At 38.4% G+C, this 26,859-nt stretch overlaps 1 protein-coding gene across 1 annotated transcript in view; it reads left to right on the top strand.

The window, feature by feature from the left end:
* The first annotated feature begins 1,317 nt into the window (after positions 1–1,317).
* The window catches only part of nAChRalpha6 (nicotinic acetylcholine receptor alpha6), a 112,720-nt gene continuing 87,178 nt past the window's right edge, over positions 1,318–26,859 (top strand). Inside the window, exons 1-2 of the mRNA XM_070209015.1 lie at positions 1,318–1,550; positions 10,306–11,324. Coding sequence (XP_070065116.1) covers positions 11,264–11,324 — 61 coding nt within the window. The 5' untranslated portion in view covers positions 1,318–1,550; positions 10,306–11,263. The remainder of the gene's footprint in view (positions 1,551–10,305; positions 11,325–26,859) is intronic.

Here is a 26,859-nt window from a genome sequence, read left to right as displayed (position 1 = left end):
TGGGTTTTATGTGAGAATTTATATATAAATGTATGTAATATATATGTATATGCACATCCGTACATAAAATATAAAAACATATATTACATAAATATTTATATACAAATTCTGTTAATCTATAATATATACCGCAAAAGTCAAACTGTGTGTGACATTAAGACACATAAAGTATTTTAAGCGAGGAAACTCACTTAACTAAACACTTGGAACAAAGGACTGTAATGCTTTAGTTTCCGCTATGTTAACTTAACAGCGAGCTGTTAAGCTAACAGTTTTTAAAGGAAAATGCGATGAATTAAAACTCATAGCAGACTTTTAAGCGTGCGCCTCCAGCTGTATAAATATTAAATATTAATTTATGAATATTCATATATTTTAAATTGGCAATATAATAAATTGCAAATGTAAATCATGCCAATATATGTATATAAGGTAACATTTTCATTAATCATATAACATTTTACCACCTGTTATTTCATTTCGTCTCGCGATTTCACTTTCAATTTCATGATATTTGAATAAATATTGCATGTTTCACAATTACTAATTTGTATACATATTGATAAAATAAGTAAATACTCATAAGAATTTCTCTTTTAATATCTCCTTTTTTTTTTAATGCCGCACAGATAAAATGCAATTATGCGTACAATTTAAATAATGTTTTTTATAAAAATCGAATCGTAAATGCGTTATGCAAATATTTAAATAACTAGCTCTATAAAAACGATTCAATAACAACTAAAATAGAAATAAAAAAAAACAACTTAAGGAAATTGATAAACCAAAAACAAATCCAACAATAACTAAGTGTTCATAATTATAAAAGCAAATGTAGTTAAATGTAAAACTAATAAAAGAGAATATGTTAAATACAAATTGCCAGCTTAATTTGCATTTACACCTATGCATCTATCTCTCAGTATCTTTGTATCTACACACTAAACTACGCTAATAAACAGAAAAAAAAAAAATAAATAAAATGCAAACTCAATTTCGCCTCAGCCCAAAATCAAAAATACTAAATCGATTCAATCAATCAGCCAACCAACCAGCCAATCAAGCGCCCAATCATCAATTGCAACTGCCATTCAATCATCCAGCATCTGCAACAACTAAAACAACAACAACAGAATACACAACAAATGCAACAACAAATGGCAACAATAAATAAATTTTAAATGTTTAACATTAAGCGCACGCCATTAAACGAGTTTAAACAAAGCTAAAAAGAAAAAACAGCCGCTAAAAAAACAAAGCCATTAAATTAAATTAATTTCTTAATTAATTATGGAACATTCATCAACATTTTTGTTGAGTTTGTTCCATTGCCAAAACGAAAAGGCCGCCGCTTGCTTGCAGCTGCAGCCACCTCAACAACAACAACAACAACAACAACGACGACCACTTAGGCAAGTTTATAGTGTACCAACAACAAAAGCAACTCTTGCAACAAAAACAACAACAACTGCGGCAGCTGCAAAAACAACCACAGCAACAACAACAACCGAGTTGCCAACTCAACGCACGACCCTCAACGCATTTGCTGGGTAAGTAAAAAGCACTCAAAGAAAAAAAATCCCTCAAAAATCGAATATCAAAATTTTTAGACATCCATTTAACAAACGCTGCAAAATTAACAAAATGCTAAAATTAAATCACACACAATTTTCAGTGCAGTCAATGTCCAATTTCCATAGGAACCATAGGAAAACCTTTCCAGCAAAGCGCATTTTAAATACTCTTCTTTTTTAATGTTAAAAGAAAATTAAATTTAAGCACAACGTATCCAACTGACACATTCATTGTGGTAGTATTCCTCTTGCTTAGCTTTCGACCATGTAAATTCAGCTCAGTTTAATTCTGCTGTGCTCAGACATGAATGCAGCTTTCAGCTGTTAAGAGATATTGAGAGCTTTAAGGGATATTTAAAGCCTTATATGAGATTTGGCGCAAATAAACGATTTATGGGATGATGATTTTACTAAAATATATGATAAAAGTTTCTTTGAACAGCTTTCCTTTAATTCCCAGCAGATATTCGAATAAAAAATATAAAAGGTTATATAGATTATATAATATAAATAATAAAAATAATAACACTATAGCAGCTTTCACAAAATATTTTAATATAAAAATCGATCATATTTTATGATTAATCTTTTATATCATTTACGTAGAAAGCTTTAATGTGCTTTTAAAACGATTATCAGTCATACGTTTATTAAAGTGTTGCGCAATATAAAAAAACATGTTTATTGCTTAAGAAATTAACTTATTTTTATAATACTTAGGCTCGATCTTGGAGTATTTCTTTTAAATAGCAGAATATGTCGTACTTTGCCCATCTAATCTTTTATGCTCTATTTGCATGGATAGTGTATAGGGACAGCTTGTCAGACCGACCGCCGACCAACAATCAAAAAAAAAATCGTTGAGCTCAGCGTTGAAAATATATTTTAAATGGCGTTAAAGCAAATGCAAACTGTGCAGAGCTACCAGTCGACAGTCGGCCATCGCATTCGCATTCGCAGTCGCATTCAGAGTCGTTCGTTGCAGTGGCAGTTGCAGTTTTGGTTGTTATGAATTTCATATTAGGTACATACGAAATCCAATAAAAATCACCGAAAGCAATTTTCGTTAGATGGACATCAGCAAAAAAAGTAGAAAAACAGGAGATTGGTTTGATGGCTGAAGTTGGGCCAGGCGAATGTTTTGCGTACAGCAAGTGCATTGAAGGCGTTTTTAAATGGACCAGTTTTTATCCACTTATGCTGCCACACACACACACACACACACACACACACACGCACATATGCCGCACAAAAATTTGTTGCAATTTATCGTACTGGATTTGAAGGGAAAATGTGTTCCGACACGTTGTTATTTTTTTCTATTCGTCTTGTCCTGCGAGAGCAAATGCAGTTGCCGTCTCTCAACGAGCATTGCTTAATTTGCTTTTTATTCACTGTGAGCACAAAAAATGTGTGCAACGAAAAAAACATTTTTGAATTTTTTTTAATTTGTTTTGTTTTTAATTCAAACATTTTCAACTGGTTTCTTTAATATCGACGCTATTCCTAAAGGCAACACTGTTATTCCGTTTCCTTAAGTTAGTTTGATTAATTAACACTTTTGTGAAAAGATTTCCATGTTGTTTATTTAGACACGCATTGTGCTTCCTCTTTTTGCTGGGAGAGATAGAAAAAAGGCCAGCATCTAATTTAAATGCCGCATTGAGTGTTTTGCACTGTCTGTCAGTCTGTCATTCTGTCGGACGTTTGTCATTTTGGCTGAAAAGTTCATTTCCCCAGTTGTCAACAGTTTATAATAGTTTTTGCCTTTGTGCGCTTGGCCCAACCAAGCGAACCGAAACCGAACCGCTCCAAACTAACCCGAGCTGCAGCAAGAGTTAGTGGGGATTGCCGTTTGTTTGATGTTTCTAGCTGACTGTGTTGGTATGAGCGTGTGCATGTTTAGTTAGCCATTTCTCCATGTCTGAGCCTGTCTCGGGTTCTATCTTTCAATTCCAGCTGGTTTATTTCATTGCTGCACAGGCAACTGTCCCATGCAAATCTGCTTTGCTGATTAAACCTAAATAATGTTGTGAAGGCTTCCTTTGCTGTGGCTGGCTTCCACTGTACTCCCCACCCACCCACAGGCAGCACCTCACAGCTCCTTTTGTTTGTCTGGCGCTTTAAGAGCCCAGCATCTGGGGCTTTATTGCCAAATGCCACAGTGTATAATAGCTATGTGATTAGGCTTGCCGGCTTGCTACCCACTGGGGAAATCACTGTAGGTCAGAACAAAGTTAATGCTTTACCCATCAGGCATACAAAATTTGCTTATCGAAAGCAAACGGTATAAAAGATTCAGTTAAATGATTTTAAGATCCGTTTGGGCCACATTCAAATGATACATATATAAGTAAGCAGTTTTAAAAATTTGCACAAATAGTAAAAGTTAAGCAAAACTTTGTGGACATTTTCGAAATTTTCCTTTCACATTAATTTTACAAATGCTGCATTGAAATAGACACAAATATTTATTTTAATACGAGAAAAGTTCACTATTAAGCGCTTTTAATAAATAACAAATACATAACATAAAATGAATAATAGCACTTCTTGAATATAACAAATTCAGCCACTTTCTGAATTTATTGTGAGCTCGTATAAATTAAATTATGCGAATAAGTTAATACATGAATTTTTTATAATAAAGAATATAATAATAATAAAGAATATTATTTTATTATTTAAAATATTTAATTAGCTGCCTCGGTGTCCGTGATTTAATTTATTAAAGTTAAAATTGAAAACAAATTTGTTTGAATATATTTCTTTTTCTACATATTTCGGATGCACCTGGGCAATATTTTAAACATCTGCGCCTGGAGTTTAAAACAGATTTTATTTTTCAATTTTATACTATTCTTTATTATTTTATTATTATTATTTATTATTATGAATGCATGCCGTTTTTTTTGTTTATGGTATATTCTCCTTAAGTTGTAAATTAAATTGTATTTTAATTAGTGAATTTTGAGGCATTTGCCTTTACGAAAATAACCAAGAAATAACATTATATTTTATTATTAACATTTGTTGATTTAAGCTGAGTTATGCTTTATAATTCATTAATTTATATGCAAAGTAAAGCAAGTTGTAATTTTTTGGTGTTCTCTTGTGTCGGGCATTAGGTAAAATGCTTACAACTATAAGAAAAACCTCTAATGCTTCAACAGTATCCTATAAGAGAATGTATGCGTAGCTGTAACTACCCCAATTTATTACTCAAGCCCAACTTCTTTAGTGTATTGGTAAGGGCATTAAAACGTTGGCATTGCTGGCCAGCAGGTATTTCTCTTTTTGCCTTTTGCTAAATCTGAGACAATTTCCAACTTATAAGAGGCCTGCCTGCATTTTTATAATAATACAGTTGAGCTGCCGGTTGCAACCGGCAGCTTCCGTTGTCGTTGTCGTTGCCATTGCTGTTGCCGTAGCTATTGCCCGTGTGTCCTGCCAACCAGCCCCACCTGCCACTGGCCACTTGTTGTTGCACAGTTTTTTCTTCTTTTTTTCTGTGGCAATTGCTTGTGCTTTATTTCCTTTTAGTCTGCACGGCTCATGTTGCTGTTGCACCCAGCACATTTTCAATTTAATTTCTGTCTGGGCAAGACTCTTGTTCCCCTGCCCCAACCAACATGCCCAACGTCCTCGAGCTGCAGACGCGCATTTCCAGCCTGCCTGGCCATTGTCTTTGGCTTTGTGTGCAGTGCCATTTCCTTTGCGCCAACATGAAATTAACTTGTGTATTCGTATATGTGATACCCAACAGCAGCAGCAGCAGCAGCAGCAAGAGCAAAAATAACAACAACAGCTGCAACAGCTAACCAAATAGATTATAGCTGCAGATAAATACTATGCTATACATATTTATACAGAAATTCTTTGGAATTTTGGTCGCTAGTTTAATTAAAGTGCGTCAATAGCTGCAAATTGTTTATAATGTCGATGCCCATCATAGACAGGCATTCACACCATCATCGACTGACCCAGTTGAAAGGCGTGCTAGTGGGCGTGGACATGCGGCAAAAGCAAAGCATTCTCGCTGCGCTGCTGCAGCCACTGCACAGTGGTCAAATTATGAGAGGTATTTGGCATAAATTAAATTTAATTGATCAAAAATGTTTCATTGCCAGTGTTTTTAATAAACTACTTTATTTTATTTAAATGCTGCCAATGGAATATTTTCGATCAATTAAATCTAATATATGCCGAATAAACATTATTTATTATCAAATGTTAATTTCAATAAATCGATATCAAATCGAATGTATACCATTTTTTTTATATAAAATTAAATTTAATTTTTGAACGCTAGTTCCTAAAAATTATTTTTCCCTTAGGAGCATAGCAATTGATGAGCTAAGTTCAGATATCTTAAAAAAACGAAAAGTATTCTCAACTAGAACTTAAATAGCGACTAAGCATTCGTGTGATGGCTATTCGATATACTCAAACATATTTTTTTTTGTTAATGTTACCAAAAAGGAAGATAGATCTACATAAACTGGTTGTTATATGTTGCTTAGGAAAACATTGATGTTTTTTTTGAATCAGGGTAAAACGAATATACCCCAAACTAAAACACTTCTAGTTATATGGCATTTATTTATATGCACAACCAATCAAAATTAAATTTTTTTGTAATTGCCTGTCGCTTTTGCAGCAGTTGTTGATATTTTTTTGCTGCAGTTTTAATTACAAAGCACTTGTTGTTTGGGCTTTAGGCTAACAAAGGCCATGGCTGGGCATGGCGCAATTCCAACCCCAAGCCTAGAGTATGTTAAGAGCGCGCCAATAACCGCACTTGAAAGCGCGCGCACAAAAGTATGCAGCACTATTTGGCCAAATGACTTTTGACGCTCGACGCTCAGCGCATGGCAATATTTGCATGTGGTCTCTGTTAGTGTGTGTGTGTCTGTGCGTGTGAATGGTAGTGTTTATCGGTATGTTAGTGCCGTTGAGTGCAGGCCATGCTGCCAAAGGCCAGCATCGAGAGACTTTCAAATGAATATCGCAAAAAGGGGGCAAAAGGAAAAAACAAATTATAGGAAAACGAATTTTTACTATTGAAAATTTGCTATAAATGTTTGAAAGTGCATTTTTCTCAATTTATTCCGCATTGACGTTCAACTGTGCAAATTTTGTTTATTAGCTTTGAGCGTGTGTCTGTGTGTGTATGTACGTATGTGTGTGTGTGTGTGTGTGTTTCTACGTATGTATGTGCTTGTGCTTGCTAAACAGCTTCGCATTGCTCTGTTTGTACAAGTTTATATGGTGTCTGCTTAGGTATATAGATTTAGCTTACAATCCGTAGAGGTTTTTAATACTTGTATTTGAGCTTTGAATTTTGAATGCTACTATAGAACATAGAACACAAATCTAACTAAGTTCTTAGCGGTTTACTAGCCTGTACAGATGACAAGCAAAAATTTAGAGTATAACCAGTTAGAATAAATAGCTTCGGAAACAGAATACCAAAATGCGTGGTTACATTTGTTTTCTTTTTTTTTATAGTTGTGAAGAAAAAACCTTGTGCTTTTTGACTGTAAGACTGCTTAAAGTAAAAGTAAAGCTTGAGTATGCTCGCTTTTACGTTTTTTAACCGTTTAACACGTTCTTAACAAGGTTAAGCTGATTTCGGCTGACAACGTCTCTCAGTCCACAGATACAGACAACTCTTTAAACTTTGCGCGTTTCTTTTTAAAATTTGTTCCGGTTAAAAATGATTTAAGGCTAGACTTACTTCAAAAAGCATATTTTAAATATACATAATCTATATAAAACTTACATCCTAAAGCAAATCAACAATTATCCGGGATGATGTGGTTAATTTCAGAATTTTACCGCTTAACTATTTAGAAGCTAAGCGTTCTTGTCACAATTCAATTAATTATGTAGTTAATCTTATAGAGGCCCCTTAAGGTGCTTACTTATCATTATGTTGCCAAATATTTACCACCTGAATTAAAAGAAGATTATCCTATGCAAATATATTCTTATCACAAGTTTTCACTTAAATATTTTACACAAAAACTGCTGCACAAAATGCAAGTGGTGCAAACAAAAGCGCCAAAAAGCACTTTGGCTGGCGATTTTTGTGCTTCCTAAAGCATAAATTCAAACAAGTTTGCCAACGTTGTGCCTGCGCGTGTGTGTGTGTGTAGGTGTGTGCCCGTGTGTATGCCAAAGGGTTCAATTATGAACAGAGCTCTTCAGGTGACAAAAAAAAGAGAAAAAAGCTGTCAGAAAACGAGGAATAAACGCCTAAAAGCGAGTCCCCTGCCGGGAACCAGCTATGCAAACAAGCTACACAACTCGACAACTCTGCAAGGCAGCAAGGCGGCAACTCTGAAACTGTAATGTGTAAAAAATGTAACACCTCGACGTGTAAAGCTCTGTCTACAGGGAGCCTAAAAAAGCGACTTCAACTTTGGGCCAAGCGCGAGTCCTCTCTTTTTTTTTTATTATTGACGCTCCTCAGTGATTGCAACTTTTAGTGGCCAAAATGGGTTGCGGTCAGGTGGCGGCAGGTGGCATGCGGGAGTCGGGCCTTCCAATTTCAAGGCTCATTGTGTTTGACTCGAGGCATTGGTGAAGCATTAAATTAACTTTAAAAACTTTGCCGCAAACACAACAAAAGACGAAAAACGCAAAACTAAACTTGAAATTAATTAACCGCGACAAGGCCAAAGCAATACAATAAAAACAATGAAAAATATCCCCTTACGTAAAAGAATAAAAAAAAACAAAATCAAAAGCGAGTACTTAAAAAAATTCCGAAGAGTCTCTGCAAATTAAACTTTCCTCCCATTCCCTTTATTTCCTGCCACATAACTCATAAAGCCCCTAATTACGCAAACAGCTGACGCGGCCATAGACAAAATAAAATCAAATAGGGTGGAGGCGTAGAGCATAGAGTAGGCGGCACACGGGTGGGAGCAGACCCTCTCAACTGTGCTCAAACAAAGACAAATTTGCGATTTGTTATATAAAATAAAATAAAGTATCCACGAAAAAGGCAAACATTTTCAGCCGAGCCGCAGCCCGGATACTCTGTTAAAGGCTGGCATAAAGGAAATTTCTTCTTTTGTTTTGCCGATTTGTTTAAAAATCTTAAATTTAATTAAAATTAAATGAATAAAAGTTGAAGCTTACCTTTACAAATGTTTGCATCTTTTTGTTAGCACGTTCCAAGAAATCGTCTGCAAATAATATACGCGATTTTAATATGAAATATGGTTGCTGAAAAAATGGTTGCACAGAAAATTTGTATTTTTAAAATAGTATAAAGTATTTTTAAACTGTTTCAGTTTTTAATAAAGCTCTTATAGTATTGGAATATATAATAAGAAATAAGCTGCTTTTATTTAGTTCTAACTAAAATGTAGAATGTATTTTTTCTCTGAGTGTACGAATTGTCAGATGGGGCTCATCATGCATTACGACTGATTGATGTTTAATATAACCTCTGGTTAACTTTAAAAATTAAAGCGTATACGCAGTGCAACACACGCGTGTAAATGATTGTGGTCGGGATGGAGGGAATGCCTGAAAGCAGGCTATAGTATTTTTTCTTCTTCTTCTTCTTCATTTGCGAAACAGGCGGAACGTTACACGCAGCCTCGCCGCATGTATTTCAATTACTGCATTTCTCAGTCAGCTGCCAGCGGCCCCACTCTCCACGCTTCTCGCTCCATTCTCAACTTCCCATAGCCCCCATCTTCGACTCTGTTCGAGCATCAGTAACGCGTTTGTGGGCCCCGCCCATTGGCAGCCGCCTGCGAAAGCATTTTTTTTTTTTATGGATTTTTAATTTGCGCCAGGCGCGCATTTGGTTTCGCTCCTTTTATGTTTTTGTGTTTTCGCGCGCTTTTACGCAAATTCATTGTTTTAATTTACTCAAGTTTGTTGACCGAAAACAAAAAACTAATCAATGTGGGCGCCGCCGGGTTAGGCTGGGCGTGTGGGCGTGTGGGCGTGCTGAGTAGGGTGCCCAACCAAGGTGACAAAGCAGGCGGCTCTGGTCAGTAATGAGGTCAAAGCCTAGAATAGGGTTAAACAGTGTACACAATTTTTAATTAAACATTAAGTCTGGCAAACTTTTTGTTGTGGTTTTCTATCCGACGTGGCTCAAAGAACTGCGTGCCGTAAATATATATATATATATATATATCTGCATTTTTTTCTAGCATTTTCCCCCCAGTTGGCATTTGGAAGCAACCGCAACCTGCTAAGTTGTGGCCCGAGAAATATGAACTTCAAAAAGTGAATCTTGCGAAAAAAAAAACGGCGTAAAAGGGGAATCGGCTAATGAGATACAGTTAAAAAGAAAAGTTTATCTTTTTAGTATTATTTGTTGGTAAAACTAAATTATATTCATAGTGAAAGATAAATTCTAAAAGCGAAAATAACTGAGATTACATTTTAAGGGATTACAGTTTTTAGCTCAGACTGTTGAAACTTGGTTTAATTCAAACAAAAAGTAGTTAACGAAACTAAGTACAGCAAGAGGATTAGGCAGAGATGCAATACCCTTGCTCTTGCAGATCTACGATACTTTAGTCCGAGAATCTTTCAGAAACTTAACTAGAGACTCGTCTATTAGATACTCGTCACGATTTAATTCATATAGCTTATAATCTCGAAGCTCTCTATCGCAAAATGTTAGAAATGTTGTGCCTTTTGAACATTATAAGCAAAATGTTGATAATTTTTATATTTACTTTTCTTACAGGCAACTCTTCACACTTGAACGAAACAACGATATTTAACTGAACAAGCTAAACTAAAATAATCAAATTTACAACAGCAACAATTGCGACTTACGGTTTCTCAAGCTCTTTTGAACAAAAAAAAAATACAAAAAGCAAAAATAGTACTCAAGTGCAAATTATGTAAATTAAAAGCAAAAACAAAAACAAACCAAAACTTTGAAAATAAAAATAAATAAAGAGCCTGCTGAAAATGCGTGACCAGAAAACCGGAAATTAAATTTGCAACAGCCATAACCTCAAAAAAAAATAAAATAAAAGTAGTGCAAACAAACCGCAGCAGCCAAAAATTCTGAAGGAAGGCAAAAAAAAAAAATAATAAAACAAACACAAAATATTTGCCAAACAAACAACATTAAAAAATAAAGAGATAGCGAGAGGCAAAATAAGAACGGAATGAAGAAATTTTGCTGGTAAATTTGTGCAGAGATTAAAAAAAGTGGATTAGAGACAAATTCTAAATCAAAAGCAAGCTACAAGCGAAATATAAACGACAAATATTCTAATAAGTGTATAAGCTGCAGCAGGAGCAAGAGAAAGAGAGAGTGAGAGAGAGAGACCGAGACCGAGACCGAGAGAGAGAGTGGAAGAGAGGCAGTGAGAGGAAGAGATAGAGTGCAACAGAACTGGCCTTCATAGCTTGGCACGCTGCGCTGAACTCTGACCCACTCGACGCGTTTGTCTTTTGGCCTTACTGCTAATCACGGCAACGTGCCAGGACTAGCGAGGCGGGACGCTGGGCGCTGGCTACTTAAAACCCGCGGCGACAGGCGACACATTGTTGCAGCTTCTGGCAGACACTTTCACTCTCAAAACAACAGCAACAACAACGGGGCAACAACTATAACAAAAACAAAAACAACAACAACAACGGTGCTCGCAATTTAAACTAAAAACAACGCAAACAACAAAACCAAGGACATGGACTCGTCTACGTCGTGCACGCTGTTTGTCGCGTTGATCTTCCTTGTGATAATTAAAGGTGAGTGCTCGCTTTTGACCCCACACGCCCGCCCCAGCCTAGGCCCTTAACACACATTTACACAGCATAAGCTCCCCCCCCCACACACCTACACGCAGTTAAGTTTGTGTGTGTGGCTAATGAAAAGCCACGCAAACATTTTAGCGAACTTAATTAAATATATAATTGTTAATATTACTTAATTAATGGATTTGATTTCACACAAGGCGAACATTTAATTTTAAATGCAGCGCACGTCTTCAACTTTAAGAATATTTTATGCACACGATATATGTAAAGTTAAAACTGCGAATTTAATGAGGCCATCCAAAAATAATTTTCGGGGCTGTTTCAAAAGTTAAGAGCATAGGGGCACACTTTTATCATTTTTTTTTACACATATTTTTGTCAGAATCGTGTTTGAAACATTTTTGTAATACGAAAGATTTAACCTGGGTACATATGAGGAAATAAGTTTAAAGCTTATCTTTACATAGATTAACTCTTCACTAATTTTAGGGATTTTTGAAAGGTAGCAAATACATTTTTATGCATTTTGATCATTCTGCAGTTTGGGATGGAATTCTTCAAAATCTCGACAGTTTGGGCTGTACATGTCACTTAAGTAAAGCAAGTCGGTCAAGATACTTAGATAGATCCATGATGCTGTCGCTTATTACATTTTTTCCAGATAGTTTGTCGTTAAAGTTTTCTTTAAGCAACTTCTATTTACTTATTCTTGCTTGTTTTTCACCCAATTTATTAACCACTCGTTGTCCTTTGTTGTGCTTAGCTAGGGCTACATAAAACTTTAGAGGTCCTTCCTGTTGTACAAATCCGTGTGTGCCGCTATCAATTCGAAATGCACAACTCTCAGGACTTTGCATAAATCTTCTTGTCGCATTACTAACATGCCACAAAGCGCGTCGCTGACTGTTGCACTCGCTAGCCCGCCGTACACCACCCACTTGAGCTGCTTTCGCGTGCCAGCACATTATTCAATTCCACATCGGATTTTTCAATTTTCTTGGCCAACATTTTCACGGCGCTTTAAGCAGACCAAACACAGTAACTGGGTAGAAAGAAGCAAAAAAAAAAACCCCGCCAACGACAAATACTAAACGGAGCGCAAAATGTAAAAGCCACACATGAAACATAGAAGTGTATATAGGTAAGATATATGTATGTATATATATATATGCGTACATATATCTATTCATATGTATACCTATCCATATGGTAGCTAGCTGAGTGTATTCCCACGTAGCTCGCCATAAATTCACATTGTCGCCGTTGCCATCGCCATCGCCCATGGAGCGCCATGGAGATCGCCTAGAGCCAAAACTTGGCCATATTTTTTAGTTTGCCCGCGCAGCAGCTCGGCAATTGCCAGAGCTAAAAAAAAAGTAATACGCGCGGCAATGAGACAAATATTTCGAAAAGAAAAAAAAACGGTATAGGAAAAAAAATATAAAATTCTCGTACAATTGTCAGAGTGAGCCCCAGGAGAGCCTACTTCAAATCTACAGCTGCTCCCCAGTGTGCAACCAACACACACAAACACACAGATGTACGCACGCACTCGCAGTTTTTCAAGTTTTTTTTTTTTTTCGCCTTCCAGCTTGCATTCAGTCGAGAAGTTGTTTTTTCTAGTTCGCTGAGCGGCTTGGGTTGGGCGGCAGAGTGGTAGAAGGGTAGGACGGGCAGCAGGGTAGTCTCATGTGTTAGCCGCTGTTGTCAAAAATAACAAGCGAACGACGCACTCGATGCTCGATGCTCGTTGCTCGTTGCTCCAGTTGCATTGTTTCCACTTTGACGGCAACGAAATGCATTAGAATTAAGTGACAGCTCTCCGGGGAGGAGTTCAAATTGATTTCTCTAATATTTTAAAGACCTTTTTTTCGATTTATTATAGTATTTAATATGCTTCGTTTGCGTCTGCAGATTGCGGCCGTACAGTGCAAATGGTAAAAAAAAGCCAGTCAAGTGCTTCAATAACTGCAGTGCTCTTATTCCTAATTAAGGCTACATATTTATGCAATCTTCAATTATATGTCCTCAATGCGAACTGCTGCAGTGCAGTAAGAAAGCAAAAAAAAAAAAAAATAAGGGAAGAACAAAAAATGTCAGCCAAATGCTTCATTGTCTTCCAGGCTCTTAATGTTAATTATGGCATCGTATTTTTCCCTTCAATTACATATCTTTGGTCAAATCCATGGCATCGGCTTCAGCTGCAGAGTGCTGCACTGCAGTGGAAAGACACGCACAAAAAAAATACAGGAAAGAGAAGATACTCGACTCAGGGCTCTTGATTTTTCCTTTTCTCCCAGCCCAGTTGAGCCAACTTAAACAACGCAGTGGACGCTTACTGGCAAATCTTTGATGGTCCTTGCCCTGTACTTCCGTTTGCCGCTCGCACTTCTCCCCCTTGCCCAGAAAGACAAAGACTAATGAAGATGGCGTTGCATTCGATTTCGTATTCGCAGTCACATTCAAGTTCATGGCAGGACAAATATTTTCAATAAGCTTTCCGTGGCTGTAACAAACTGCGCACTGATTGGAAAATCAGCAGTTGAAAATTGCCAAAAGCAAAGAAGCAGACGGCGCTGGCGGAGCAGAAGGGAAAATACAATATTTCAGAGATTCAGCCGAATGTTGTCAACTTGTTGTTGCCAGCCAGTTGGCAGTTGGCGCATAAATTTCATGGCAATTCCAGCGGCTCTGCTCTCCACCTTGAAGTTGTCCCTTCACCCGGCTTTCAACTCGCCTGCCCCTTCATTTCCTGCAGTTTGCCAACGGGAGGGGCTTTCGACTACATATTGCTGGTCATATATTTTGTTTTTAAGCATTGCGTTTTATGCATTGCGAAAAATTTAAATGACATAAATTTCTATTGGATTTCCGTGGGCAAAGCCAAAAGCCAGCACATTCAAAATGTCCTTAACATATTTTGGGCTTTCATTTACATACGCAACGCTTTTAGCTTCAAGTAAGACTAGCACAGAGGCGTCTGCAAAAGGCGTGGCAAACTGATGCAGTAAAAGGGAAAAGTTTTGGTATGCATTAAATGAATTTTACAACAACTGAAGCAATAAAAATCAAATGAATGAGCTAATTAAAATGCGACAAAAATACTAGAATACCTAAACGAACATTTCAATATTTAATTCAAATTAAATTATATATTAGACAATATAATTGATGCACGAAAAATAAATATTAAACATGAATTCAGATTTTTTTCGACTTGATTTAGCCAACTCAACAATTTGTTTGTAACATTATCTGCAACGAAAAATTTCAGATCAACCAAAAACTTTCTTATCTTTCGGTTTGGCAAGCATTTGGCAGCCACTGTACGTCTAAAGCAAAGCGTTGCCGTTGCGGCAACTCTCAGCTCGAGCAGCGCTTGGCACCCACTTTTAGTGAAAAGTTTGCCCCTGCGGGAGACGCCACTGACGCCTGCAGGTAATGCGGATAATCCACATCGAGAAGCGGCAGCGACGACTTCGACTTCCGCTCGACATCCCCAGCAAGTTGCACAACTTTCAAGGCCGCCAGCGGGCAGCAACCCAAACACCCACCCGACCATCCCCGTACCCGGCTCCGAGCCAGCCAGTCGTTAAGCAAGCTGCACTGTAAGAAAAACAAGTTTTAGTTATACGCTCTGCATTTCCGCGGCGCCAGCCCAACTTTAGGTGAGCTCCATTTGGATTTCGAGTTGGTCGTAACCTTGCTCCAGTCTCCAAAGCTGGTGTCTGTCTCTTTCTTTGGGGGGGGGCGGGGCACCTGTAGGGCATCGCATGAGTCAGCGCTGCCGCCACTAAACTTTCCAAATAAGCATTTTTTACGCGGCCAATCCCTATCCGCCCCACTGGCACTTCTCGCCTGTCGCTAGATCGTAAAAAAAACTTAGTGCCTGCGCCTAAATAACCGTAAACGGCACTCATGGGCCTTACACACAACAAAATTCCAAACTTGATAGGCATAAATTTGCTGTAATTTAACGCATTCAATTACAAAAAAAAAAAAAAAAAAAAACAAAAACAAAAGAATAAAACGCCTCGCGAGCGTCTTGCGACTTACTTAAAAATGTCATAAAATGAGAACAAGTAAGAAGCCCATAAAGGACAGTACTCCACAATGGGAACCCACCAGGCATTATCGAATTTTCAGCCAAAATTCGAGGCATATTCGACCGCGCAAGTATCTGCAAGCGAAATTTAAAGCTTTGAAAACATGTAAATATGCACTTTATCTAAAAGGGTTTATTGCAAAATTCATGCAATTTTCAAAAAGTATTTTTATTAAACCTCTTCAAACTTCTTAGAAACCAAAAGTAAATAATTCGATTAGCAATAATTAATGCCTTAATAATAAGTAACAGCAGCTTCAAACAGCACACTGTTAGCAGCTGTAATTAACAGTATTAACTGTTTCTGTTACATAACATTTACGTTGTTAACTAAGCGACATTTAACGCAAAATACGTTAGCCAAGCTGTTTATCTTAATATCTCGTTGGGGATTTATAACAGAGCCCTGGCCAAGCTAATATTATTTTAGAAAACCCAGTAAGACTTGATGTCGAGTCTAGTGCAAATAAAGTTAGCATGAAAAGAAGCATATATTAAATATCAAATTAAAATCCAGACAATTCTCAGCTGTTTGCCAGCCACTCGAAGGCAGCGCTAAAAGCGTTTAAAATGAAGAGTTGCCGCTAAGGTAAAAATTGGTGGCTGAGCGTAGGGAATGGTAAGCAAAAAAAAAAAACCAAAAAGAAATAATTGCGCCCAAGGCGACTACAAAGCGAAATACAAACAGAGCTCAGTGGCGCGCTCTCCCAATTTCTGGCTCTCTCTTGAAAAGCCCCGCGGCGCCGTAATATATGCAATGCCCGCGTCAGTCTAAATGAATGTGTGCGTTGGTGTGTGTTTGCGTCTGTGTGTTAAAATGTGTGTGTGTGTGTGTGTGTGTGTAGACAAGCTCCAACCCAATTGACTTACAAGCTACGTTTTCCACCTGCCCAAAACAACACAAAAAAAAACATGCAAATTTCAAGGCACAGCGCGAGTTGATGCCTTTGTGTGTTGTGCGGCGATTTGCATATCCACGGCAAGGGCGGTGCACGGCGGGAGGCATGTGGCAGGGCATGGGTGCCCAGGCAATAGCTACAGCTTCTGTCTCCATGGTGACATTAACAGCGTGGCGGCTGCTGATGAGGGATGGGAGGGGTGTAGCTTTTAGTCGGTCAGGTGAGCGTCAAGGAGCCGAGCCGAGCCGGCTCGACCCAATGACTGACTGTGCCACATCGTGTGGCATTGAGTTATTTCATCGCACAATGAAAAAAATAACATTAAAAAAAAAAAAAAACTGGAATGAGCAGCAGCGCTCCAGACGCATCCAGGCGGTACTGTGTACAAGGATTTTCAAGGATATGCGGGGATGCGCATGTTTATTCCCGTTTTTCTGGCACATTTTTACGCTCAATTCCAGTGAGTCCTTCACACACAGATACACACACACACACACACACACACATACGCACACGTTGAGAGCAGTCGACGCTTGCGTCTCTTTTACTCAAAGCTGCGTGGGTTCATTCAATAGATTTTCGCACAGATATATATATAAAATATATATATATATAAATGTGATTTTTTATATGTATCTGTTTGTGTATACACTGTGTTGCTCATATAATTAGGCACAGTCCTTAAGTGTTATTTATTTCATTAAATAAATATTAACAAAATTAATACTTTCATAGCAGGGAGAGTCCGTATTCTGTATATGCCATCCATATAGTTATAGATAATAAATATATGAATATTATACTTATATTAGAATAATAATTTAATCATTTAACTAATTTATTTTTAGAATGATTGTCATTATTACATTACATTTTTATTATATTTATAGGATTTGGTTATCAAAAAATATCTATTAATGCATATATATTGTAAATTTCATTCCCAAGCAGCTATGCTAAGTATATCTTTAACTGCTAAATATATATATATTTGGCAGTAAATGAAAAAAACCTGACCCTAATTATATGTCCAGCAGTGTAGCTAGATCGATTGTGTATATGGGCAGCATCAAGTGTTTATTTTGCAGCTCTGTGTTGAGCTCATAATTGACAGACAGCTGAATTTTGTATATGCCTTCTGTCTGCGTGGGCAGCAACCGAAATGATGGCAACTCGAAATCGCACTTGGACTCGAACTGGTATTTGGACCCAGAGTTGTGGCCATTAGAGTTCGTTACTGGGCAATTTATGTTGCAGTTGGCAACTGCAGCTGAGTGCGTAGGCATGTTGGCGGCCCGGCACTTTAATTGAGCCGAAATGGTTGAGTTTTAATTAAGAAATATGCCGAGGAAAAGAGAGCGTGAGAGTGAGAAAGAGAGAGAGAGAGAGAGGGGGAGAGGGTACGCACGCATTAGAAGCAGCCACAGAGTGGCAGACAAGTCCATCAGCAGGCTAACAGCCAACAGGCCGAATTCAAAAGCCAAATCCTAGACCAGGCACAATTGTCACGGTGCCCCGCAAGCATGTCAAGGATGCTGTCGGCAGCTCGTAAGGGCAGGTGCCAACGGGGGGCGCCATGCATGGCATGCACCTGGCCAGCACGTGTGTGTGCCCCACTCCGTCTAAAAGCCAAATGGCGTTTTGTCATATCAGCTGCTCGTTAGCCATGTCAAGAGCAAAGGGCGGGCGGGCGGGCGGGCGGTCGTTCGGTCGGTCGGTCGTTGGGGCACTGTGGCCAGTGCAGGTGTCTCTTCATCTAATCGACATAACTGCGGCGGCGCCGTCCCCGTCGCTGTCGTCGGTCTGTCTAAGTGCCAAACAATGATGAGCATAAAATGCTTTAAGTTTCTCCCTCCCGAGTGCACTGTGTGCAAGAAACATAACAAGATGCAAAGTGAGAAGTAGAGAGATAGAAGCAAAGTCAGAAGCCCATTGAATAAAGCTAATAACATTAATTCGTAAAAAAGTAATCAGATAGAGGAGCGTAGGAAACCTATTAACAATTTAATGCGAGCCCTAGAACCAATTTAAAGAGAGAAGCATAAAATCAAGCAATATGCGAGGCTTAAAGCAACAAAATAAGCCTGACTGAAGCAAGGAATGAAACTAGAAGCTAAGTGAGAAGCAAAGTAATGAGCGAAGCAAGAAGTAAAGCTTAGAACAGACGAGCTACAAACTCAATAAGGCAAAGCAATAACCAAAGCAAGAGTTCGATTACAATAACTATATAGGGTATTATTTAACATTTTAACAACGGCATAATGACATATTTATCTGACAATATTTAAATTTTATTAAGAGTTTTGTTATCAAAGGAACTTTTATAAAACACAAAGGTAAAAGTAAATAAACGTATGTAAATGTAACAATTTATTGCACAAAATATAGTAAAATGGCAACTTGATTGTTTATCTTTGCTGCAATTTATTAAACAATGGCCAATGAAAGAAATTGAAATTTTGTGGCCATTTTGATGTTGAAAATCTCTTTACTAAATGGCCATTTATCAAATGTACCGGAAAATATATATAGTATATATATATTTTTATAGTATCCACAGTATGGTTTATATTTATTTATGCCCTTTAAAGCATCTATCAGGCTTTGGGGCATTATTTATGATGCCACTTCTCGCGTTCGCTCCATTTCGCTATAGTGATGCCCACTCTCATTCTCTGCTAACCAAAACGACAATATCCATTAACCAAATAGACACATACACACTCACTCACACACGCACACACACTCCCCCAGGTGCAGTTTCGAGTGTGTACGTGTGAGTGTATCCGTGTGTGCGTGCGAGTGCGTGTGCGTGTGCGTTGCTCTGTGGCCCAGCTCGGTCCCTTAATGTATGCAATAAAGCTCAAGTGTAGCGTCGAGCTTGTGGCGGCCTGTGCTACCTGCCAGCAGCAGTTGCCTGGCTAAAACAACGCTTTTTGGTAGCTAACCTTCACTTTCACTGCCTGACACACACACACACACTTACACTCATGCAACATTGTTGCATTTACAGGTAGCACAACAATTGCATTGTTGCTGCGGACCCTCTCTGGCCCATCTTTGCCCGTTGCAAAGTCCTTGTTGTAATTACATTTTGTTCTACTCGTGTGTTGAGGTTTTTGTTCAGCGACATTTTTTTTTCTAAAGCGTTGCTTTGTGCCACATCCCACTCAAATCCCCCCCACACACCACCAGCCCCACTCGTGCAACACGACGCCTAGCTTCTAGTTGTTTATGCAAGTGGCACTGTGGGGCGTGTTGCTGCTCTGCGCCGTGTCCGTTGTGAACATATGAAATTCATGCGTGATTTTTATTGTCGAGTTGTGTGTTCGTGTGCACATAAAATAATGTTTATGCATGTGTGTGTATGTGTGGCAGCAACAAGTTACAAGTAATACAAGTAAAATGTCATTGAGTGCGCCTGATACAACAACACGCCTCGCTGTGTCGCAGGGCCGCCCACACCCCCCGCCCCCGTTCAAATTGTAAACCTTATTGAATTCCTAGCGCTTTATTGTGTGAAAAATTTATCGTTTCAATTATTCAGCTACAACAACAGCTGAAGAAGTGATATATACAGTACATATATATATATATATATATTTTTTTTTTTAACACGCATGCGATTTCATCTGAAATTGTCTGCCTCGTATTGCTGTATATTTTATGGCGCACCCACACACACACACACATACAGGCACACGCACAAAACCAATGCAGACCTTGACTCAAGACCGAGCTCTCAAGCTGCCCGAGATCCGTGCTAACTGCATTGACTTTGACATTTATGGGCCGTAGAGCGCAGCCCACATACACTCACACACACACACACACACACGCACAGAAGCGCCCAGCGGCAACCCTGGGCATAGTCAATGCGATTGCGAATTCGTGTGTCCCCAGGGCTGACGACTGTGCCTGTGGCACACTGCGTATACGCAATTTGCGTGCAACAAATAGCAAACAGGTAAATGGTTTAAGCAGATGCCAAGTAATGGCATCGTAATGCCTATATGCATATGAGATAAGCAACAGCAAATGCTAAAGGTTGCACTCATAAAATATGCTGGTCCCTGATTGGGCCAAGTTCAGCAAATCGTGAGCTAAATTAATTGAAAGGCCAAACTATTGCCATAAAGACAAAAATTTACGTGCAGCTATACGAATTATTTAAATTAAGAAAATGAATTTACGGCATAATTAGATTGGCTGAAACAATTTAAGTAAGGGCTGAAAACGCTTTTCGCCGTTATGCGTTTAAATTGTTATTGTTATTATAATTAAGGCAATTTCCTTAAAATAATCGAGTTACTTAATTTAATTTAAAAAATTGTAAAAGTTTGTTCTTTCTCTACCTCAGGGAAAGCTTACATAAATAATAATATATATTTTTAAAAGCCCAAATCTAAGGCTAATTAAATACTGCTCTTTGTCTTTTATTTTTATATATTTTATTTCGTATGTTTGTTTTTCTTTTTAGCTTCTTGAGTTTAATTACGCCTTTCTTTTAATTTCCATGCTATTAATTAGTTGCTTAATTGAATTTACAATCCTTGGGCATAGCATTAACTGCTATAGAAAGCTTGCACAATGTTTCAAACGTTGAGAGCGCAGGTTGAAAATGGGTCAAGGTTAAATTAGGTCAACTAACGTGTAGCTTGTCGAGTTGAATGCTTTTCCAAGTTGCCTTTTCAACACTGGCAGCTCACATACCTGGCCTTCAGCCAGAGCATTGACAGCGACATTGTTGTCGGGTAATAAGTAAATGAATTCTTAAAATAATAATCAACAAAAGTAACCTGGCAACGGCGAATTTGTTAAGTGAATAAAAGTTAACCAATTTATTACGGCGAAATGTCAGTTAGCTGTTAAACTCCCTTTTAACACAAATAAGATCAGATTTTACTGCTTAAAAATTTGTATATGTACAATAGCTTTGCGTACAGAAAGTATTTGAATTTTTAATATCGCGCTTCATAAAGTTTTTAACGCGCAGTTCTCAAGCAACGCTTTTACATGTTTCAATCCAATCTCCTCCAATCTTCATTTAAAATAAGCAACAACTGCATATAGAGTCTGTCTGCTTGCCAGTCTTTTAAAATGCTTTCAATTAAAACGGATCTGCATGGCTCATTGACACCCAGTTCTTGCCTTCCCCACAGCGGGAATATACAATAACAAAGGTAGCGAACACAAGTCCCACCCAGCGAGCAAACACACTGCAATACACAATCCCCATTTTTTCATTTTTTCATTTTTTTTTTTGTGAGAGGACAATACAATTCTGATTGAAGCAAGCAATAAGCTCTGCCAAGCCCGCCCCCTTTAAAAAAAAAAATTGGAAGAAGGTAGATTTGCCCACCGGAAGCACTCGTAGATTTCATTTTTTTGTGGTTGTTGGCCTAAGCTGCACCAATTTGTGTTCTGTGTGGCTAGCAAAATAGTATAGAAAAAGGTTTGCCCAATTGTTTGTCATATATGTGCATATCGATGCATGCATACATGTATGTACATATATATATGAAATCAAAATGTAGCAAATTATGCCAACTCGGCCCACTGTGCCACCCTTGACTGAGGTCAAATGGCTGCAATCAAAAAATACGCTTGATTTTTTACATCCTTACCAAAAGCGCACTATCAATATTATGAGATTTCGCGCCGACTCTGCCCCGCCCTCTTGCCACTGCCCTTTTTGATGACTTACATATGAGTGCGAGAGTGGGTGGGAAATATTGCAAATGTAATATGCTTGTTGAATGCGGGGAAGGTGGAGCGGCGGAGAAGGGCATTGAGATTGAGAGACGGTGCCCCCGGCCGGGAATTGGTGTCGGAGGGTTTGCTACGTGTGCGCCGCCCGCCCCCTTCATTTGGGCTCGGCGCAGCAATTCAACATTTTTGCTACACTCAAGTAGACACTCGACGGGTTGCGCCATGAAAAAAGGCAAGTGTATTAGGGCTTGGCACTGCTAGACTCCAAGCTACCCTGTAAGTTTTCAAAAATACTTAAGAAAGCCAAAGAAAAGTGTAGCTGAATTTTTAAATTTAAAAAAATATTATCTATGTATATATCGAATTATAGTTTTTGTGAAAAGATTTTTGAAAAGATTCGTTTGAATTTAAAAAAAATTAGAAATCAAATATGTTTACGAGAGTTTAGAATAAATTTAATTAAAGTGCTGGGTCTAAAATTAAGCATTCTTCGAGCATTTTAAAATAAATACTTAATCATTTGCAAAAGTAAATTAAATGATTTTTATTTTTACTAGAAAACTTAATGAAAACTTTAATTTCTTTGAATATTAAATTGTACGTAAATAAAGTGCTGGCTAATTGCTGGGATTACAGGATATTTAAAGCGCGGCTTGTGGTATTTTCGGGCATTTTAAAAATTGATTGTAAATACCATGCAAAGGCGGCGAGTGCGAAAATATTTCGCGCACGTTGAACCGTCAGGCAGGCAGGCTAAAGTTGGCTGACGGACGCGTCGAATGTCTGTCAGACACGACTGACAGTTTGTCTGGATGCAAGTGTGTCAATGTGTAAGCATGTGAGCAACCGCATGCTGCTGCCTACGCGCGCGTATGTGTGTGTGTGTGTGGGTGCGAGTGTGTTTGTTGGCAATTTCCGCTTCTACATTTCCGTTCGTTTTGTCACGTAGTTTATGAATGAATTTAACTGCTGTCGGTATGACGACGGCGACAAAGAGAACGACAGCGACAGCAGCAGCGACGCCGACGTCGCTGTTGAAGCGGCTATAAAGCTTGTTGATATGTTTTAATGAGCACTTTTTACATATGCACACGTGTGTGTCTCTCTCTGTGTGTGTGTGTGTGTCCTTTTGTGGCACACATAAAACTAGCTAGAGAGAACAGTTCTCATTGGGACATCGAATATTTAATATCCTTGCCGCCATTTGCGATATGTTTCAATAAAAATACTCAATTTGTGAGTAATTATTTCTATGGGAACTATTGGGTAAAGTGAGTCGATGCTGATTAAATTTTGTTCATTAGTTAGAAGCATAGTTGAGCTCATAAATGCGAGACATAATTAAAACAAAAAAGGATTTCATACAGGCGCTTAATTTCCCATGTTTTAAGATATACTGCCTGAAATCAAACTTAAAACTGAAAAACTGATTAACTCGATTCGTCTGCTGAAGAGCTCGAATGCTGCTCGAGCAGCTGAATGTCACACGGCACTCGCTTTTAAAAGGCACCACAAATTGTTCACTTGGTTTTCCTGCTCAGCCAGCTCACCCTCATCCACTCCTGACCCATGCAGCAGACTTTTTGGCCAACAAAAGAAACTTTTTTAATTACATTTTTCATTTCCTGCGCACATTACGTATACGCAACGTTGGTTACCAAGGGGCACGCAGCAAAGGGAGCAACAGCAGCAGAATCCGCTCTGACAGTTTTTGTGCCCAATAAAAGTGACCAAAAATTGCTTATTGGCTGGTCGAGATTGAATGTGCCTAATGTTCCCTTATATATATATATGTATATATATATATATTTTGGCTGCCTGCATATCGTAGCTTTAGCTATTGCCTTGTCAGCCTTTAGATCTTCTGCTTTTACTCCTTGTGCCTGTTGTTGTCGTTATTCTTTGTGGCCGGGTGACTAACTGTGCGACTGGTCGACAGCTTTGCTCGTTTCTTAAATCGAACCAAAAGAAAAACTAACCAAAAGAAAAAAAATCTCGGAACAACTATGCTGTCAATAACAAGCCAATATGGAACTGTCCATGCCACGCGAGGGCCAGACACCCACACGAGCGAAGGTCGTTTGAAAAGTTAGAGGTGGATGACAAGCCGGCAGGAATTTTGACTCTATTTTTATTGTTTATTTTGGAGCATATTAGTTTTTTGTTAGAAACTAAAGGGAGCTGTGCTAGGGCCGGTAGAAGTAACATAGTTCATTAAATAATTAATTTTATATTTTCTTATAATATTTTTTTATATCTATTTTTATCATAAATATATATTTCTATATATTAAGATACAGTAACAACCGTCAACAACAAGGGTTCAAGCCCTAATCTAAGGCTAAGGTAGAAAAAAGATCAGATCAAAGCATTTAGCCTAGACTCTTTGCGACGACTTCTTGGTTTCAGCCAAACTTCACGTAGGAATTATCTGGGTCGAGCTCCTAAAGACATCATAATTGGGGTTTCTCGTTCGGCTAAGCTCACTGAACTAGTTAGAATAAACATTAATTTAATACATATTCAAATAACTAAAATATCGCAAACGTTTTGTACACTTCTCTCGCTCGGCTGCTGCCTATCATGAATTGTACTTGTTGTTTGCAGCGTTTCAACTGCCTCAACCCAATAGAAGGAAAAAAAAACACGATGGACAACTTGTTAGATGCATGGCTAGGTGGACAGTCGGGAAGAGCATGGGCAAAAGACAGCATTGCCTTAAGACCAAGCAGCTTCTTTCCTAGACAGCAGCCGCAAAGCGATTTATGTGCCGGCCAGTTGCTGTACTGTTGTTGCTGCTATTGTCTGAGCTGTCCACTCGTCCAACTGTCCTGGTGCTTCCTTAAGCTCATGGACGCACTCAGCTTGATTTTTGGGTTTGTAGCCGGGCAGAGAGTCGAGCAGAGCTGGAGGCATTTTACTTATGAGTGTCATGCGTCGGCAAATCTGTGCACAGCAACGTCCAATATATTGGACAAACGCGACATTTTCCCATTGAAAATGTTTGTGCGATGGGTATATAGTTTTGTGCTTTTGTATGTTACAAGCAGAAGGACATATTCAGAAATATAGCTTCACATATATCTCTCAACTCTTTTGGTGGTGGAATTCCCAAAAATGTATAGATATACGGCCTATGTAACATATCTCGCATATTAAAAGAGCTTCAGTTTAAGAGTATGAGTGGTATCCTACTCATTTAGAGGAGATGCCTTGGCTACAGGGTATATTGTAGTTGGGGATTCCCTGCTAGAGCACAATTGTTTTATTTTTAGCTTTTTGCTCAATGGGTTGCCCACATCCTAACGTGGGAGTTAGGCATAGATAGAGCGCTCAATTCATGTCAATTTGTGGTTTTTGCAGAACTCTTCATACTTTGGGCAGAAAGGGCTCGCGGGAATGTGGCTTATGTGCAGCTTTGTAGCCCGTGAAAATCGTTTATGGCCAGCTTCAAGCTGAGCTCTCTGTGTCATATTTATGCCACTGTAAATGCGGGCTAGCTGCAAGAGACCGTGCACAGTGAGCAGCCACTGTTGTTTGCCATGCGGGTTTTAGCCGCCTTTGTGCCCAAGCACTTTGAGCCAAATTTGCGCCCAAGATAAACTGCAGCAACAGTAGCAACAGCAGCAGCGGCGGCGGGGGCGGCGGCTGTGGCGGCGGCTGCGACAACAAGTACAAACGAGCAAGTTGCCAAATTTATTTGCGTTTATCTTCGTGCCAAAAGTTTTCGGTTAACGTGTTTGGCATTGTCAACAACTTTGTTGTGGTGCCACAACTGACACGCCCCCTACACTCGCAACCGCCCACGCCGCCGCAGCGCAACCTCTGCGCTGATGCAATTGCAATTGCTTTTGTCGAGTTTTGCGTTCGTCGCATCTACCAAATTGTTTGTTTTTTTTTTTTTTTTTTGGCGCGTGCTGCTTTTGAGTAACTTTTTTCTTATTTTGAAATGTATTTTTCATTCCCTTTTCATTGGTTTTGTGTGTCAGGCACACAAAGCCACTCCCACTAGACAACCTGTCGCCCAGTGTGAGCCTGTATGAGTGTATGCAAGTATGTGTGTATCAATATTTGACTTGTTGTATTGCAAAGTTCTTACACTGCGTATTCAAAATACCCTGCTAAACTTATATAAATGGTAGCTCCTACTTATTCAAAAGAAAATATATTTAAAACTAAGTACTCATACTCAATATCGCAGATATCTTGAAGCCTTCACACTGAATTATTATAATAAAACCTTAATGCAAAATGTTTATAATTAAAAAATTAGCATGAACACAAACCAAACGCTGATGTTTATCTTCTGTTGGCAATTGTTTGGGACTCAATATTGTTTAATATATAGAAATGCTAGTTTTCCCATATATTTTATATACAAACTAAGAACGCCCAATATAAAGAAAAGCAAATGAAACACATTTGCTTAAATACAATATTGTTGATCAATCAATATACTTGAGGATTTAGCACTAATAAAGTGAAGGTTATTTTGGAAATTTCGGTGTACTACAAATTGGGTTGGTTTCTGAATATTAAGGAATGTTTGGTAAAATTGATTTAGTATAGCAATAGAGCTGTGTTTAAATTAATTATAATGCAAATCAATTTTTTTTGTTACAATACATTTTTTTGCATACAGAGCATTTCTTAAGTCCATCCGACTTGAACTTAAACTCTCAGATTTGCATCAATGTTTTCCGACTTCTTCTACGCTTACTCAATATTTAAGTCATGCGTTAAATGCTTTTGCAATTTCTACGGGTTCCTTTGGCTCACCTGTTTGGTTTGTATCTATTCTATTTGGGGT

This window comes from Drosophila virilis, chromosome 4, assembly GCF_030788295.1.
Source record: "Drosophila virilis strain 15010-1051.87 chromosome 4, Dvir_AGI_RSII-ME, whole genome shotgun sequence".
Lineage (NCBI taxonomy): Eukaryota > Metazoa > Arthropoda > Insecta > Diptera > Drosophilidae > Drosophila > Drosophila virilis.
This window is presented reverse-complemented; position numbering and strand designations above follow the sequence as displayed.